The sequence below is a fragment of the Cyphellophora attinorum genome (assembly GCF_001299255.1).
Source record: "Cyphellophora attinorum strain CBS 131958 chromosome Unknown Contig33, whole genome shotgun sequence".
NCBI classification, from domain to species: Eukaryota; Fungi; Ascomycota; class Eurotiomycetes; order Chaetothyriales; family Cyphellophoraceae; genus Cyphellophora; species Cyphellophora attinorum.
The window spans coordinates 112,071-129,878 of record NW_017253261.1 but is presented as its reverse complement, the minus strand read 5'-3'; the positions used below and the strand labels follow the sequence as shown (position 1 = coordinate 129,878).

At 52.5% G+C, this 17,808-nt stretch overlaps 9 protein-coding genes across 9 annotated transcripts; 3 read left to right on the top strand and 6 right to left on the bottom strand.

Moving 5' to 3' along the window:
- Positions 1-958: 958 nt before the first annotated feature.
- Positions 959-1,638, bottom strand: AB675_8900 (uncharacterized protein; the record flags this gene model as incomplete). The annotated part of the gene is made up of 2 exons (XM_018149387.1): positions 959-1,412; positions 1,598-1,638. The coding sequence occupies 2 exons, from the start codon at positions 1,636-1,638 to the stop codon at positions 959-961; spliced, it is 495 nt and encodes a 164-aa protein (XP_017996116.1).
- A 770-nt stretch (positions 1,639-2,408) lies between these two features.
- On the bottom strand, positions 2,409-4,006 carry AB675_8899 (uncharacterized protein; the record flags this gene model as incomplete). Its single annotated transcript, XM_018149384.1, has 2 exons — positions 2,409-3,526; positions 3,619-4,006. The coding sequence occupies 2 exons, from the start codon at positions 4,004-4,006 to the stop codon at positions 2,409-2,411; spliced, it is 1,506 nt and encodes a 501-aa protein (XP_017996147.1).
- Positions 4,007-5,502: 1,496 nt separating this feature from the next.
- On the bottom strand, positions 5,503-6,332 carry AB675_8898 (uncharacterized protein; the record flags this gene model as incomplete). The annotated part of the gene is made up of 3 exons (XM_018149383.1): positions 5,503-5,796; positions 5,850-6,162; positions 6,220-6,332. The coding sequence occupies 3 exons, from the start codon at positions 6,330-6,332 to the stop codon at positions 5,503-5,505; spliced, it is 720 nt and encodes a 239-aa protein (XP_017996168.1).
- Positions 6,333-7,613: 1,281 nt separating this feature from the next.
- Positions 7,614-8,566, bottom strand: AB675_8897 (uncharacterized protein; the record flags this gene model as incomplete). The annotated part of the gene is made up of 2 exons (XM_018149382.1): positions 7,614-7,724; positions 7,778-8,566. The coding sequence occupies 2 exons, from the start codon at positions 8,564-8,566 to the stop codon at positions 7,614-7,616; spliced, it is 900 nt and encodes a 299-aa protein (XP_017996162.1).
- A 1,683-nt stretch (positions 8,567-10,249) lies between these two features.
- Positions 10,250-11,119, bottom strand: AB675_8896 (uncharacterized protein; the record flags this gene model as incomplete). The annotated part of the gene is made up of 4 exons (XM_018149381.1): positions 10,250-10,633; positions 10,685-10,838; positions 10,899-10,955; positions 11,013-11,119. The coding sequence occupies 4 exons, from the start codon at positions 11,117-11,119 to the stop codon at positions 10,250-10,252; spliced, it is 702 nt and encodes a 233-aa protein (XP_017996084.1).
- A 752-nt stretch (positions 11,120-11,871) lies between these two features.
- On the top strand, positions 11,872-13,050 carry AB675_8895 (uncharacterized protein; the record flags this gene model as incomplete). The annotated part of the gene is made up of 1 exon (XM_018149380.1): positions 11,872-13,050. One exon carries the CDS (start codon positions 11,872-11,874, stop codon positions 13,048-13,050), a length of 1,179 nt encoding a protein of 392 aa, XP_017996192.1.
- A 1,106-nt stretch (positions 13,051-14,156) lies between these two features.
- AB675_8894 (uncharacterized protein) lies at positions 14,157-14,787 on the top strand (the record flags this gene model as incomplete). Its single annotated transcript, XM_018149379.1, has 3 exons — positions 14,157-14,263; positions 14,321-14,411; positions 14,461-14,787. 3 exons carry the CDS (start codon positions 14,157-14,159, stop codon positions 14,785-14,787), a joined length of 525 nt encoding a protein of 174 aa, XP_017996111.1.
- A 628-nt stretch (positions 14,788-15,415) lies between these two features.
- Positions 15,416-17,115, top strand: AB675_8893 (Zinc/cadmium resistance protein; the record flags this gene model as incomplete). The annotated part of the gene is made up of 2 exons (XM_018149378.1): positions 15,416-15,494; positions 15,545-17,115. The coding sequence occupies 2 exons, from the start codon at positions 15,416-15,418 to the stop codon at positions 17,113-17,115; spliced, it is 1,650 nt and encodes a 549-aa protein (XP_017996110.1).
- A 179-nt stretch (positions 17,116-17,294) lies between these two features.
- On the bottom strand, positions 17,295-17,689 carry AB675_8892 (uncharacterized protein; the record flags this gene model as incomplete). The annotated part of the gene is made up of 2 exons (XM_018149377.1): positions 17,295-17,377; positions 17,416-17,689. The coding sequence occupies 2 exons, from the start codon at positions 17,687-17,689 to the stop codon at positions 17,295-17,297; spliced, it is 357 nt and encodes a 118-aa protein (XP_017996097.1).
- Between the last annotated feature and the right edge of the window lie 119 nt (positions 17,690-17,808).

Below are 17,808 nucleotides of genomic sequence, written 5' to 3'. Positions count from 1 at the left end.
CTGCATGAAAGTGTTGTTGTTGCAGACACAGGTGTACCATGCATTCGTGTCCGAGATGGAGACGTCGGCGCAGTGGGTTGGGTCTGAGGCGCTAATAGAGCTGGGATTGATGTTTTTGACGCAGGCTGGATAACCCTGGTAGTGCTGCAGCTGTGCTGTGACTGAATGTGCGAAGGAAAGCAAGAGGAGCAGCAGGAGGGGCGGAGAGCCGCGAGTGTTTTTTCGCATTGCTGTTGCTTTCACGCACTTGGTGTTGAGGACTGTTTCGAGGACGCTGAACGGGAGTGAGGGAAAGTAGAAGAGATAGAAGACAAGCCCGGGGGCAGGTGTTGAGCAACAAATGCTTTCTTACTTGCCGTCATTCCTCCTAGTGTTGAGAGACGCCTTGATCAGTACTCCTAGCGGCATCGTTGTAGGAGAACCGACTGAGCCAGTACGGATCACATCGGTTGACCACGGAAAAGCGCTTGCCGTTCGCCGTCACGCGATCATGCTGTTTTAGGGAACTTTCGTCAGTCATGTCAATCTCGGAAAAGGGCAGGAAGCTGGGAACTTTCGCAAGGCAAACATGCGGACCGACTAATGCCTCGAAAGTTGCGGCTCAAAATTGCTTAGCGATGAATCCGCGGATTCTGCTCATCGACTCGAAGCCAAGGTATACAGATCACTGTAAGATCAATGTGCGTGTGCTGAAAGATTCACATAGGAACCGGGAGGAGTGCTGTGACTTATTCAGTGTTACTCTCTTCTCAAAGTCGTCATCGTAAGCTTCCGTGTTCCGTCTTGCCGACATAATAAAGCTCGAAATGATGGTACTAGCCGGAGTCCTCCAGCGCATATTAAAAGCGGCCACAACGAAGCCCACACGTCCCAAGACAAACGCCCAAGGCTCAAAATTATACACATTCATTGACGAGCGCAGCAAATGATCAATCCGTCCGTCGATCGGGAACTTTCCTCACTTCTTCCCTCCCTGCACCTCCGGTGATTGATAAGTCTGCGCCGGAGGCTGCATCTCGTACACGCCCTGAGTGGTGTTCGTACTTCCAGTGTTGTCCTGCCCGAAATAACCCCTGTTCTCAGGGGCATACGCTGGAGGCGCATAACTCTGACCGTAGTATCCTCCAGTCTGGCCTTGTCCAGGCACGTAATTGTTTTCCTGCTGTGGGTACTGCTGGCGACCATACTGAGGGTTGTACTGAGCCTGTCCATGACCGAACGGGGTTCTTCCCGCCCATCCGGTTCCGTACATTGGCTGAAGACCGCGACGACGGCGACGACGAGCGGAGATGCAGCTGCAGAGGAAGAAGAGGATGATGAAGCCCAAAATGACTACCGCCAACGCAACCCAACGTCCCCAATCGTACCATGCTGAATTACAGCTACCGACGTTGCCGAAGGAGTCATAGCAGCTGACCATTTTGTTAGCTTGTTTCTCGAGTGAACGATGAGATATTGATCTGGGCAGGTTGCTGCCAAGAAGCGTGATGGGCAACATTTGCAATACCGCCAGGGTTGCAGGGCACTAGCTCTATACTGGCGGCTGTCTGCGGCGCCCTGAAGCGAGAATAGCAAAGACGCGGAGAGGAGGACTTACTAGCCTGTGCCATACTGTCTGGGTTCCAGTACGGCCGGCATCTTGCTTCGGAAGCGTAGCACGATCAGGTGTCACAATGGCGGGCTCGGCGGGCTCGTCCTAGTCGTTCCTGCAGTCGGCTGCAAGTCGTCGCCTTCGGCTTCTGAAGAACTTTACAGTCGTCTAGTATCGAATAGCTACGCGATCGATGGATAAATGATTGTGCAGGTAGAATAGAGGTAGAACCAGAAATCGATGATGACTGCCTGGAAGTCGTGAATGAGGGGAGGCAGCCGCTAGCCAGATCGGCGGCGAGGCGCAGCAGGACGCCACCACAAGGAAGCCACGTATCTGCCCTCCCAAATCCAACTCGAAGCCTGCAAGGCTGAATCCGCTGAATTCATTGGGGGGGTTGCAGCCGTGCCTGAGCTTTCGCTTCCGACAGCCTTCTTCTTCATTATCGAACACACTGTTGCATCATTCTCAAAGTTTGCTTTTTGCTGGCCGTGCAATCGTGGGCGTCATTGTCTCATAATTAGGTACGCGTCTCTTCGACGACATATTTTCGTCAGTAGGTGCGGACACGACTCGATTCGACGACGACTCGACCATGCTGAAGGATTCCGGGCAGAAGATTCAACAGGCTTGTGTTCGGGACCGTGGCCAATATGTCTGCAAGTCTGCCTTGGAGGTATAATCTCTGAACCGAGACAGCCTGTCCAGGAAGCTGGAAGCTTTCGATTACTACCCCTCGCGTGAGGCAAAAGTCGCCATGAGCTACAAGCTTCACTGTCTACTTTCGACACACTATCCGAAGAGCTATTTGCATCTGTCACTTGCCGTCTCTCGCCCAATAACTTGGCACAACGCCCACTAACGCAACAAGACTCAACAGCCACCACGCTTTGCCCACGACTCCCTCCTCCAGTCCTTGTGAGTACCAATGGCCGACCACAATAGGTCCCACCGTCCGGAACATACTGCTCGTCGCAGCTCCCATACCATGTACTGTTCCAAGCACTTGCGGACTCGGGCTGGCATTGTTCGTCAACAGTACCACTCCAGGTGCTGCAAATGTCCGAGCGCCGACCTGTAATGATGCGACTAGAACAATCCCTAGCCACAGCAAGATCCTGTGGTTGACCAATAGGGAAAGGTAAGGCGCGATCGCATACGCCAGAGGGTAGACGAAGAGCGCCCATCTTAGTGACCGCACCAGCCCAAACCTGGCGATAGCTCGTGGGTATACGGTGAGTTGAAAGAGGATTCCTGCAAAGCCGAGCGAGGACATAGCGACTCCGATCGTTGCTGGTGACATCGCAAGGCCGCCAGCGAAGTGAAACGGGAGACTGATCGATTTGTCATCGGCCGGCGTGCGTCGCGAAGAGGAGAGTGTAACAGTCCATAAGCTCGTGAAGCCGCCCATTTGAAAATCGAGGAAAGCAATGGTGAGAAGGACACAGAAGACATTGCGGGTGAGTGTATCGTAGAACGAAGCTCGGGGCGGTATCTCGTGCTCTTGGCCAAGAAGTCCGGTGTCTCGAACATCTGTCTCCTCTTTCGCGGACAGAGCTGCCAGTGATCTGCTCGCAGACTCTTCGTTGTCGTCGAATCCGGATGTGCTATGCGGCAATTCTGCGTCCATATCATCCTGTCCGACTTGGCGATATCCCGTCCGTGTGAAGAACACCATTCGCATCCCACTGCTGATCCTCTCACCGATCTCCAGGCCCAGGTCACTTCTGTCTTTTCTTCCAGCCAGAGTTTCCCTTAACCACAGAAACAAAAACAGCGCATCTGCCCAGCACACCAACGCACAAAACAAATTCGGCACCGCATATGGGAACTCCCTCATCCACTTCACCTCCCCAAACCATCCCGGATACCGTGCCCCGAGATCAGCCAGCGACCCACCAACAACCGGCCCAGAGATATTCGCGAGATTCCAGGCTAACGGCAAAATCAAGAATGTCCTCGAATGATACCTCTTTGGCGTTGCCTCAGACAGACTTGTCCTGGCCCCGCTACTGTCGCATTAATACTTCCTCCAAGCCCCCTCCAGATTACAGCCGCTCTGAAACTCCGCGAGAACGCCACACCACAACACGCGACCCCCTGGCCCAACAACCCCAACATCATAACGCGTTTCCTCCCACCACACCACATCGTGCTGGAGTCCGCGATACGTCCCCATGCGATACCAGTAAAAATCTGCGCGGCGGTAAAGACGCCGAGGAGGACACCGGCCTGAAACGAGATCTCGCTGTCCGGGGCCGAGGGGTCGAAGGATTTGAGCTGGTAGTACATGTAAGCTTGAAGCGCGGCTTGTTGGAAGAAGTCGGCTATGCGGACGGACATTATCAGGAGGAGTTGGGCTTTGTTTGGGATGCTGGACCAGGAGGGTGGTGGCGGTGGGCGAGTTGGCGCCATCCTGGCTTGTGCGGGTCGGCTGAGATGCACCCGAGGGTCGTTTGCGGCGTGGCGATGGTTGTGTTCACGGGGATCCCAGCTGCTGCTGGGTATAGATTCTGAGTTTGGGAGAGCTTAGAAGGCCCAGAAAGCGCTCCGGTGAAGGCGTTATAGTAATTGTAGTGACAACTGCTGGTCTTGCGCGTTATAGTCCAAGAGTCTGGTGTCGACCCAGCAATACTGTATCATCCCCACCGCGATGTGATCGGGATATACTTAGGTGAGTCGCTTTGGCGCCGCCTTTGCATTTATGACTGGTTCTGGTATTCCAATTGGCGTTACGCTCGAAACATCGGAGTGCCGTGAGTGGGCATTCTGTGGCGCCGTCAAGTCCCGAGAAATTGTCGCGCACGATAGCTGACTGCTACAGGGTGTATACTGCGCCGACAACAATGAGATACTGAGGGTTGATCTGGCATTGTCGAAATGCTCCGAAGAATTGGAAAGGTAGGGACATCGGCCTTATGTGCCGGTAACGAGGATACAGTACAGCGATCGTGATACCTTTGTTGATACACTTTCTTTACACGCACGAAAACACGTGCACACCACCCAGCTACCAGGATCCTCGGTGGGGGATAAGGTTTGAAGGCACTACAGTGCAATCAGGTACAAGGTAGCGTAGCGAGCTGTCATGACTCAAAGATCCAAGAGCCGCCATGCTCGTGTTCCTTGCCGCCGGCTGTGACCCACGCTCGCATTGCAGTCTCCAAGCACGCTTCGTGGGCTACCAGGACCATGATTAGCGCGGAACCGCTATCTTGTGCACACACGCAGCTACGAAAGATCGTCGATACACGATGCCGTGATCACGCAGGCCCATACTATCAATTCACACAACTCCTCATACGATGCGACTCCCGAGCATCTTGAAGAAGCGCTTTTAGGTATGGGAGGTCCGGTGCGCACTTGAGGTCTCGGGTCAGAGCAGAAATGTAGTGGAATGAGAGACGAATAAGACAATCAGGAGCACTCCATGTCTGCCAATATCGTCGTCGTCACCACCTTCCACATTTGTGACCTATAAGAAGACGCAGCCAAGCGACCAAGGAACTCCCAAGATCTGCCATTGCAGCCACGGGCGGAGGCACTGATCTAATCCTTGAGTCCTTGACGTTCATTGCAAACTCGCTTGTTCAACTACATGAAAATGCTCCGGAGTTTGATGAAGGAAAATAGCATCTTGGGCGCACTTCTGGTCTACTGGACCTCTCAACCCGGATTTCGGCTTCAACCAACATTGCCATTAACGTCGACGCGTTTGAATCGTCAACCAGCTTGAGAATCCATCAGGATGGCTCCTCGTCGTTGTTCAAGAACAACGTTTCGATATAGCATCTCGAGCCCTTCTAATCTTTGACCAGTCCGCTTGGCTTGAGCATAGCTGTCTACTCAACCCTCGTGAGCGTCGGCTGAGAAGACGCCTGCCCGTGATCATTGAGACAGCTCTTCATGCTCTACTGCGGGTTGACCTGTCGACGTCGGGCTTTGAGTTCATCAAGCTCCTTCAATATGTCTTCTCCCACTACCTCTGGCCAGTCCAACTTCTCCTGCTTTGCCCACATCTTCCGAAGCGACTCGCCAGGAATTTGAAGGACCTCTTCACCCTCGCCATTCCTCCGCAAGGTCTCTTCGTGCAGCCTCGTAGACAACATTGACCACTTGTCTTCGTCCTCCTGGTAAATGCCAATTGATAGCATTAGTGCATGCTGACGCTTGATATCAATTCTGAGTTGGCGGACCAGTTTCCACTACATCAGATTAGTCTATGACACGTCAATTGATCGAACGATTCTGCTACTACCTGGCTTGCCTTCAGCGCCCGCTGTTTGAAAGTGATGTGCAAGCTATGCGCACGAGCCATGCCTGTTGTGTAGTCGAGCGACTCGCCACCCTCCATGCTTTGGATCAAGGCGGTGATATCTTCCTTTGACATGTCATCCGCCATGGCTTTGATCTTTGGATCTTCATGGTAGTATCGAAGGAGCCATTTGTCCGCTTCGATCATGTCTTTGATGTGTTGCCTGATAGGAGTGTGCCAGGGTTGACTTTCAAGAAAGTGTCGAAGGAGCTGTTCGTCTACTTCGTCCATGTCTTCAATGCTGGCAGGCATTGGCCTAGGGTTGACTGGTCAGGCCAGGATTCCGAGCCATAAACTGAACAGACAAACATACCATCTGTCGTCTGAGCCATCACTTTCTGACTCGTCAACCTCAAAGTCAGATTGCGACGTCTCGGACGATGTGTCTTCCCCTCGCTCGTCCTCGTCATGACGAGACTGCGACATCTTGGATGGGTGATAGGATAGGTGTTAGAAGTGTCAAACGAAGAGCAGATCGCGAAAGAAGGAAGTCCCCATAGAGATCGAAGTCGAAGAGTGCGACTCGAATGAATATGTTCTCATGGGAAGCTTTGCGACTAAATCTTGTCTTCACTGATCTGTTATTGCGCGAAGTGAATGGACTGCATTCAAGCTACTCGCAATACTCCTCTAGAACAGATTTGGTCTCCTCTCAACTACCGCTCTCTTCAGCAGCCTCAATCCTTCATTATGACATGGGAAACGGACTCACCTGATGCTCGAGAACGGGCGCACCTGATCTCCTGGTATATGGGCATCCGCGCCTCAATGGTGTACTTACCTGGGCTTCGAGGACGGACTCATCTGAGCTTCGACGATCGAGTTTTTTGAGCTTGGAGCATGCAACTCGTGCAAAATCGAGAATGGCCGGTCAAGCTATGACGGTCTCTGGAGAAGACGTCGCAGTGCTGTTGTGACGAGTAGCTATACTGTCGCAGGCTATCATGACAACGAAGTCACATGGCGTGAGGCACAGCAAAGTAACAATTAGTTGAAAAATCTTGTTCTCGTCTGACCGCTCAGATGGCCTCCATATCACTGACGTTCAGGTCCTTCTGTTCCCTGAATCCCACCTCGGAGTGTCTTTGGTCGCGTTGACTGGTCCACGAAATGGATCTGCGATTCAGAGACGAAATCCTTGCTAGCTGCATAAGTAGCATGCGCCACACGGCTTTGCATATCCACGAAAAGTTCATCCGGCTATCGGCATGGAGCTTGGTAATGATAGGGAGATCGCAATTATATTATCTCGAGGTTTTACAAGTGATTGAATGATCTTACCAGTCTTCCCTCGCTGCTGCTTGCTGAACCTCAACATGCTGCGCAGTTGATGATGCAGTCGCAAAGCAGGTACGATCTTGCCTTTGGGTTCTGAAATGCCGGCATCCGTGCGGTTAGGCAAGCGAGCTTTAAAAACGCCACGCCGCGCCAAAATCAACGCCAGACGAGCAAACACTGGATCAAGGAAAGCACACGAACACGGCATGCGCTTCGAAGCCACGAATTTTCCTTGGACGACATGGACAGTACCGGACATTTTGAGATTGCTATAGAAGTCCGATTTCGATGATACCTCGACTTGGTGATGCCTGCGAAAAAAGCACAATTCCCCACGCCTTTTGCATTGTAGAAGGACGCCGCTACAAGCAGATTTGCTGCCTTAGACATGACTCCCGACTCCGTGCTGTGAACAGAAGGTCCGCAATCTCATGCAGTTGCTGCATTGAATATCGAAAGGGGCGGCAGAACGATCTTGGGCAAGTAATGATTGTATGCCAGTCCGGCTGAGAGCGCAGCCGTCATGATGGGAACACCGACCTGCGACAACATTAGCATTTGATTCGTTTATCATAGCACTCGTTGTGACTCACCACGACCAACCTGAAGATGACGTTCAAAGCTTGTTTCCGATTCTGTGCTCGACATCTTTGTACAAAGCCATCTGCATCGTTCGACCGTGGAAACGGAACGTCTGGTATAGGGTGTCCGAGGTATTCGCACAGCGGCCTCCAGCCCGAGCTGACTCTGTACTCAAGAAGCTGACCAGGTGGAACCATCTCACGTATGCTCTGGTAGTAGTCATTGAATATCTGCTTTCCCTGACCTTCGAAATCGTCCTTGAAGAAGTGGTGAAAGAACTTAGCCAGCATTGGCTGGTACAGCCCCGCTCCCCAGTCCATATTGGCCAAGAGCTTTAATTCTGGATCATTGTTGCGCCAGTTGACCGTTTTCAGCACCGAGTCATGCCATGTATCGACATCTCTGGTTGTGATGATCACCTTCGCTTCTGGGTACGCCTCAATCAATTCTTTTGAGAATGCGATTGCTGGCCAATCGCAGACTGCCTGGCAATGTCCGAGGATTGCGTCGAATTCTTCGCGACCGAATTTTCCCTTTCCCTCGTATATTGCAGCGAAAGCATCCTGCCAGCAAAGGCTATCCGGCGGGTTCTCCATTGAGGCAGAGAGCATGTGATATGTGTCTGTGTAGCCCAGTTCTTTCAGCGCTGTTCGTAACGATGCTGTACCTGTGCGTCCCAAGCCCAGAGCAAGTACCTTCATCGGCACTGTGCGTTTGCATTGCCGTCGGTCGATGTCCGTCTGATATGGTGTGAAGATGTCGGTCGCAGGTTTTGGCGTATATGGTATACCAGACGCCATGGCGAGGAGAAGACTTGTGCGATCCGCGACGTCGACGGTAGGTTCAGGTGGGCGCAACGATCGACAGACAGATGAAAAGGAAGGTCAGAGACCTTGGGCTCAATGCTGGAAATCGCGCCGAAATTCCAATGCAGGAGATAGATGTGGGGAATACACCAGAGCTTCCTGTCTAGGAAGAGCTCGAGCTCACCTGTTTCGCGACGGACATTCGACAGAAGGGTAGCCATGCGAGCTCAAAGGCTTGATCGTCGCTTGGATGTCTGCGATGAGACGTCAACAGTCTGTGGAAGCGACCTGGCGTGCCTGGCAATGGCCCATGACTCCATGATAGCGTGGATGTGGAGCAAATGCCCAGCAGCGAACCATGTGCCGTGCGCTCGTCAAGAGCATGCGCTCGTGCCAGCCGGGTATGATCGTTGCTAGTTCGTTAATCAATTCTGCCGAGTTGGAGATCGTCGAATAGGAATGGGAAACCGGAAACGAGCTGCTGTAGCCAAGTAAGACGATCATTGCTAGAGGGTGGGGAATCCAAGGCCATATCGTGCATGGCATGCTTGGGGGTGTGCACTGCCACACAATTCCTTGCTGCTTCATGCCGCCAATAGACAAGTCGGTTCTGTCAGTGATTGCCATGCCCTGAGCATATGGGCCTCGAACATCGGGAACAGAGACCGAGTGTCTGATGCAGAAAGAACAGTCTCAGTGACGGCGACAGACACTCGGAGCCCACCTTACCAGATGCCTTTCGGAGCAAGTTTTGGGAGAGCCATCGAGCAGATGATTTGTTGGAAGGGCTTCGGAGGTGGATTTGTTATCCCGAGGATGCATCTCACCTGCATCCTGAGGAGTCAATACGAGTCGCGTTTCGTGTCATTTCGGAACGTGCTATACATGTTCTGGTAACACCTCGTCCAGACTGTGTCCTGCAGGCGCCCAGTGCTCGCCGCAACGACACGACTGAGCTGGAGATTGTAATCGTCGGCTAGTATTTGCTGTCCATGGCCATTTAGGATTTGCATTGTCGTACGAGTTGTCGCGTTCGCAGAGCATGCCAGATGTGTTCGGGCTCACTGCGATTGACATGGAGACCGGCACATTGCACCGTGGGTTTGCAAGATCCGATCGCTCTGATCAGGTCCACAAGCTGACGATCGCCGTCAGTACCTGTGTAGAAGCCCACGACGCGCCAACTGATGGGAGTAGTATTGAGCACCTCAAAGTGTCTGCATCTCCACGAAGGCAAGAACAAACAAATGCAAACAGACTGAGCGAGCGAAGTCCGTTCATATATGCCTCTCATGGCGCAATAATGGTAAGCTCTTACGAACAAACGAGCCTAAGATTAGTCAAATCCTGAAGGAGCCGGAATGCACGGAAAGTTGGGCGATCTTCTAGGCTAGGACGCGAAGCCTGCGAATTAAATTCTCCGAAGAACGCGACTACTCTTCTCAAACTTGTCGTCCTATGGACCTGTCAACTGGCAACCTCTGCCTATTCAGACGACAGCTTTCGGTGAACGCTCTTGACTGGTCATCGATCTTGATCGTCCTTCGAGAAAGACTACAGTATCGCCATCGCACTTGGCGTCCCATTGACCTGTCAATCCGTATAACGTCCAAAGCCTCAAGCTGTTCACTACTTCGAACTTGTCGTCCTTGGGACCAGTCAACTGCAACCTCGACTTCACCACAGGAAGCCGTCCTTGTCCTCGCCTTGGATATGCAGATGTCCCTCAGCGTCCTCCCAGAAGCGTGCCCATGGAACCTTTGCGAACCACTTCTCCAAGTAGCCCTTCGTGCTTTCCTCTCTGACCGGTCCAACCCTGATTTCAGGATACTCGATAGTCATGATTTGGCGATCAATCAGCAACGCTGACCAGCCACGCGCTTTCTGCTTTGTATACATCCTCTCAAGCGTTTGAGCAGGAATGAGAAGAACGCCTTCGAACTTGTTTTCGCCGGTGGCATTGCGCAAGGTCTCTTCGTACAGCGCCTCAGACACCTTCCGCCACATTTCCCCTTTGGGCTCGTTTTCGAAGTAAGTCTTCAGAGCGAGGACCATTGCCCACTGCAGCAGGTCAGTCATTGGGTTATCTTTCAGGGGTCAAGCTCTACGTACCTGGCCTGCTTTCAGATCTTCCTCGTTGACAGCGACATGCAGACTTTGGGCACGTTCCATGCCAGCGGTATATGTAAGCCCTCTGCCTCCCTTCATCGATTGCATGTGGTGAGTCAGCTTTTGGTTTGACATGCCCTCTGCGAAAGCCACAACCCTGGGATCGTCATAGTACCTCCGTAGAAGCCATTCGTCCACTTAATCCATGTCTCCGAACCTGGGGGGCAAGGCCTTCTTCTCTGCCATGACTTGGTCGCTTTGATCGATGATATACCTGGGATTGACAGGTCAGGTGATCATCCTAGATCACGGGTTGACAGGACAAACTTACGCTTCATCGTCGCTGTCAGTTTCGACCTCACCAGCATCGATATCAGCCAGCGAGAACTCGGATGGTGCATCCCCGGGCTCGACCTCGCCCGCACTAGGCTGCGACATCTGGGAGGGAAAGGGTGTGGTGTCTGAAGAGTCAGCAGGGAGAAGAAGGAAAGTGGGGAGCAATTTATAACGGTCGATCATCCCTGGAATTCGATGTTCTGATTTCATTCACTTCGCCCATCAATAGATCAGTGAAGATTGGATCGAGCACAATGAAAACGACCTCACTTCAGTCGCATTCGAGCCACGCTTCGAGGCATCAGCTAGCATGGCGGCCCAATAAACAATTCATGACTGGGAGGGACATCGCTGTGTGTTGGTGACCCAGTACCTACGGTACACTGCCGCAGACGTCTAATCAGACCGGTCAACATCGGGCTGTCAATCTCATCCTCTCGAAGCACCGCCAATGTCGTCGCTTTGAGACCCAGAGTAGCTTCACGAGTATCACAGAGCAGGTGCGTATGGCTCAAAAATAGGGTCAGAGTCGCAGAACCCGGAAGCCGTCTCCAACATCGATGCAAGTGTGACTTTTGTATCCCGCGAAATGGACGTAAGCAAAACTGTTTCGACAGTGATGAAGTGATGCCGGCGGGTAGAGCAATGGTGATCAATACAAGTAGGTTCCGCCCTGAGCCTCCAACTTTTTCTCCGCATTCGTCAGACTTCGAAAAAAGTTCGAGGCCAGAATGCTGCGCAATCAGGTGCCCTCAGGCTTCAGCAACCTGTCGCGGTCAACATTCGTCGTCTACACGCAGCGTTGCGCCTCAAATCGCTTGTCATCGCGCTGACAAGACCTAAGATCCCACAAAATGTCTCTGCTCAGAGAAGTGAAGCCTCGAAATGCTCGCACGGCTAGGATCGTGAAAGCACGCGAGCCTCAACAGATAGAAGCGCGAAAACGAGTCCTGCTCCTTCATGGCACCAAATGCCCACAATCACTAGCCACATGCCTCACAACGATCGCAAAACTGACACAACCATATTCGACCAAACTCAACAAGAAGAACGACAACATACATCCCTTCGAGAATGCGGAATCTCTGGAGTTTCTGGCTGGGAAAAACGAGTGTGGTATCGTCGTCTTCGGCACACACACCAAGAAAAGACCTAACAATGTCACGTTACTGAGAGCGTTCGACAATCGAGTACTGGACATGGTCGAATTGCTGCTCATAACCCCACCGGAGTTGATCCAGGTCCAGCGACGGATAGACATTGGTGTAGAGATGAAGCCAATGATCCTCTTCGCAGGCTCACAATGGGAGGACGAGTCATCATCAGAGCGAGCTGCAGTGTTCAGGACTCTTCGATCACAATTGCTTGACCTGTTCCAGGGCGAGGAGATTCCGAGTGTCGACGTTGCAGGCCTACAGCACGTTCTCATGATCGCCGCCGGCGAGGGAGCAAACAACAACTCGAGAATATTGGATGACCCAGCAGACAAACCGGTGATTCATCTACGATGGTACAAAGTCAACACGAAGAAGTCGACGTCACCAAAAGTGCCACGAGTCGAGCTCGAATCAGTTGGGCCTATATTTGACTTCAGAGTTGGTCGTTTCCGCGAAGCTGATGAGTCAGTCATGAAAGAGGCCATGAAGCACGGTAGACGACCGAACGAGGCGCGCACGAAGAAGAACATCGAGACAGACCTGGTCGGAGACAAGATCGGCCGTGTTCACTTGGGCAAGCAGGATCTATCTCAACTACAGACACGGAAAATGAAGGGGCTGAAGAGAAGTCACGCTGATTTGGACGACGAGGAGACTGTCACGAATGGGGTTGAGAATGACGAGGACGAACTGCTTGTGCCTGATGAGGATCTGGACGAGGATGGTGGCATGGATCTGGATGGAGAAGACGAGTCTGGCGCTAGCAGTCTGGGCGAAAGTGGTGACGAGATTGATATTGGCGACGACAGTGACGAGGAGATGGCTGATGAGTTGGTGCCTGATTCACTGCCTAAGCGGCAGAAGCTGTCACGATAGTATGCGGGCTTTTGCCGACGGTGCTCGGACCGTATCAGGGACCACGACGTCCGCTGTGTACGAGGTAGTGTATCAAAGCGATGCGCTTCAGGAGCTCGAGCGACATCCCAGTGTTCTCATGAACGTGGTCAGATCGGGTCAATTGGCATCACGGAACGGAGACATGGTGTTGGAAATGGCATTACTTCTGGTCAGATACACATGATGAGCACGGATCTCAACGAAAGCATTCAGCGGCTCAACGACTATGGCAGGCACGTGCTTTGCTGGAAGAGTCTCGGCCAGTTACCCATTCGAGAATACGAAGACCATTTGGGTCCACGACTTGGACAAGTCTTCAGTGCAGAGTCTTCCCTGGCGTGTCAAATTTATTGTACCGAGTGCTATTGGCTATCACAGAATCGACTGTCAATATTGATGAACGATTGCTGCCCGTCCTTCTCGCAAAAGCAAAAAGCAAAAAGGTATGCCAGAGCAGCACCCAGACTCGAACTGGGATCTTCGCGCGAAGCTGACTCGTTATCCTGGTCGAACCCAGATCTCAACTTGGCTTGACGTAATGGCCGTTGACACTATGCTGCTGAAATAACCTGCTCCAGCTTGACCTTTGTGTCGATTGTTACGCAAGTCTCGAGAGCTACACATATACATACCTTACAAGTTGAAGAAAGTCCTTGGACAGGATTCGTGGAGTGCTGTGCTGGGCTGGATTAGGCAACTATCGAAGGGCTGACTTGCTTGATGGTATAAGAGAGTGAGCCACAGAGTACCGAGAAACTTGACCGGTCAAGCTACGAGGCACCTGGTATGTCAGACGGCATCCCGAGTACCCTTGTACACCATCGTTTGAAAGTCGTTGCGCGGTTCGTGCTACGCAAGCCGTCAGGCCGCTGCGCCAGCCGGCCCTTCAAAGCGTGGATGAAGTGCGACTGAAGTGAGGTCGTTTTCATGGAGCTCGGTTCAGTGTCTTCACTGATCAATCGATGGGCGACGTGAATGAATCGCACGCTCTGAGTCACAACGATGATCAAGAGCAATAAATATCTCCTTCTCCCCCTCCACTCTCACTTGACACTTCAAACCACACCCCTACCCATCCCTCCAAGATGTCGCCGTCTCGTACTAACGACGCCATGTCAAACGACACCCGGTCCGAGATGTCGCAAGTTAGATATGACAACACAGAGTTTGATAGCGAAGGCAACGCCTTAGTGTAAGTCTGTCCTTTAGCTGATGACCTCTGGATCCCATTCTGACCAGTCAATCTCAGGACATTTCCCGATGACTTCATGGCCGACCTCAATGCCGGGATGGATGCGAAGAAGTGGAAGACATGGTTGAAGAAGCTGCAGCCAGATCAAGTAGGAGCAAAATGAACCCGTCAAAGACTCAAACATTAACCTATGGTAGTTGGCAGGGGTCTACTACCTCATGATCAAAGTCGACGCCGAGGCGGACGCGAAGTTTTGGGTGGACATGTCTGAGAAGATCTATCTTGCGGAATCCGGCGACGGCAAAGAGGCAATTCCTATTCCTGCTGCTTCGCTCAAGGAACAGTGTATCGAGAAGTACGGAAAGGAGCCGGAGACGGAGGCCTCGAAGATCCTCAAGAAGGCTGGAATCAAGACTCGACGTGTCGTACCACAAGACAATGAGAATATGAAGAAGGTCTTTTGGGAGAAGTGGTTTGGAAAGAAGCTCGAAGAGATCTCGTCAAAGGAGGCTCAGGATGCTTGACAAGTCAAGAACGACGACTCAGACGTCGTTGTGTGGTGAGGACGAGCCACTCAATGACAAACCCATGGGACGACAAGTTTGAAGAGCACAGTTGTACTCGCAGAACGCTGAGGATGGTTGATTTGTCAAGGCTGTCGAGCCTAAAGGCGTCGTCTGATAGATCAGAGGTCCTCGATTGAAAGGGCGCATAGTACCACACGTCTGACGGTGGACGTCTGGACACTTCGAAGAATTAAATTGAGAAGGCAACCATTGATCTCCCAAGGCAATTGCCCAAAACCCACAAACAAACCCCACTTTTGGTCACGTGTTTGCGATGGCGCAAACCGCCGGTGCGGGCAGTGACGAAGTTAGTAGCAATTGCCACGAACAAACCTCGGACGGTCCTCATTTCTCAGCAACATCTTCACCTCCTAGTCCTACGCAGCATCCATGTTCGCAACAGCTGTTCACTACCATAATACTCCACGATCAAGATCGTGTTTATAGCCACACATAGGACGCACGCCATAAGCGGCGCGTCTGTCCGAAAGACAGTCCGCTTTACGAATTTCCCCTCAGCTCAAAGCTGAGGGCTTTAAACAACGTACTACGGCCTGGTTGGCGGTCGGAACAGAACACAGACAAGATGGGTCTCACAAAGGAGCAGCGGATAGGCATATTGCTCGGCATCGACGGCGTATTCTTCTTGATCGAACTTTCAGTTGGTACGTCGTCATTCCTCTCGTCCGCGATGGCTCAGACTGACATGTCACAGGCTATGCTGTACACTCCCTGGCCCTGGTGGCCGATGCCTTTCATATGCTGAACGACGTTCTTTCCCTGTGCGTCGGTCTCTGGGCCGTCCGAGTCGCCAACACTGGAAGTTCGAAAATGTACACATACGGTTGGCAGAGAGCGGAGACGCTGGGCGCTTTGGTGAATGGCGTCTTCCTCGTCGCATTGTGTTTGTCTATCTTTCTGGAGGCCATCCAGCGATTCGTCGAGCCACAAGTGGTTAGCAACCCCAAACTCGTCCTCATAGTCGGATGCTTCGGTTTGGCATCCAACATAATGGGCCTTTTCCTGTTCCACGATCACAGCCACGGACACGGCGGCGAAGAAGAGCATAGCGAGGCCGAGCGAGGACATAGCCACAGCCATGAGCAAACCGACAGGATCAAGGATCAGAATGGCAGTATCGCTGATGTGCTACCTTCAGTCGTCGTCGCAAATGCTTCCCAGTCACCACAACGCTACACAGCATCAGATGAAGACACCACAACTCTGTCTGCACAATCATCACAGACACCCCAGACGCCAAATCGAAAATCAGTCAGTGGGAGCGAAGGCCACCGTCGGAGACGTGCTTCTGGATCATTTGGTCGTGGTTTCGGTTCCGTAGACCACATATCTGTCCACCCGGCATCTTTCAGAAACGAGATCATAGCAGCTTCACGGCTAGAAGAACGTGACGAAGAATCTGCAGATGAGGAAACGGCACTCCTGCAGGAACCTGGCTCCCCCAATATTGGTCGAAATGGCTCGACATCGAAACATTCCCACGACCACGCCAATTATGGCAGTACGAAGCGCGCGAGTAGGACGTATGATCACGGTGGGCACAATCATAACCAACCCAAGGACGCTGGACACGATGGTCACAGTCACGGCGGCCATGGTCACTCTCACGGCGACTTGAACATGCGAGGCGTCTTCCTTCACGTCTTGGGAGATGCACTGGGCAACATTGGCGTCATAATCACAGCTCTCATCATCTGGCTTACCAAATTTCCCGGACGATACTATTTCGACCCGGCTGTTTCCCTGGTCATCACAGTCATCATCCTCGCCTCCGCCATACCGCTCTGCAAGGCTGCAAGTCGCATCCTTCTGCAAGCAGTCCCAATGGGCATGAGCATCGACGAGATTCGAGCCGACATCGAGAGCCTGGATAGAGTCCTCGAAGCCCACCATGTGCATGTTTGGCAGCTTAGTGACACCAAATTGGTCGCCAGTCTGCATGTCAAGGTGGACTGCCCGATCGAAGGAGTCGGCAGCGATAGCTACATGCATCTCGCTCGAGAGATCCGCCGCTGCCTACACGGCTACGGTATCCACAGCAGCACGATACAGCCCGAGTTCACGACAGCAGCAGATAATGCTGCACTGAACGCATTTGTCGAGGAGCAACAAGCAGGCTCGGGCGCGGTCAGTCCAAATACTGCCACCGCTAGTAAGGCTGGTAGTCTGAGGTCGGATGCGGGCAATCGGACGTGTTTGCTGGACTGCTCAGACGCGTGTGCAGATTCAAAGCAATGTTGTCCGCCTGGTGATGCGAAGAAGTAGAACTTCCACTATGTCACAGAAATGTTTGAAATGGTGCATCAGTCACCGCCGAGGAGGGATGACGAAGCAGAGTAGGAGGACTGGCAGAAGTCTTGTGCTTCTCCGACATATTGTTTGTCGTGTACACTGGTTGCCAGGACTTACGATGTAGAAATAGGATAATGCATATTTGACCACCCTCACATTTTCGTCTCGGCAGTCGCTTGCCCTCGCAATGTACGCCCGTCAATCCCCTCCCCGAACTCGTAATGCCTCTGACTAACTGCAACCCCCAATATCACTCCCCAATAACATACTCACACCCCTCCTTCCCAACCCACACCTCATGCCTCCTCCCCGCCGCGACATCAAGCCGTGCACCAACACCAAACGTCTCCTTCGTTGGCTTCTCGTCGTCTGGGTACGTGATTGTGAGTGAGCCTCGACGAATCAAGTGCGTGGTGAGGCCTAAATGGGAGTGTGGTGGGTAGTGTGCGTTGGGTCGATCAGTCCAGGTGAAGACGTGGTTGAAGCCCCACGACGAGACTTTGGCTTCCGAGGCGGAGCGAGATTCGTTGATGGAGGCGGATGACATTGTGTGTATGGCAGGATGAGTCTTTGGGGGTCTGCGGTCGACTGATGGGAGTGGAGAGTGGTGTTTGAGTGGGTGCTAGTGGTATTGAGACAGAGGGGTGGCGACTTACGTACTTGTCA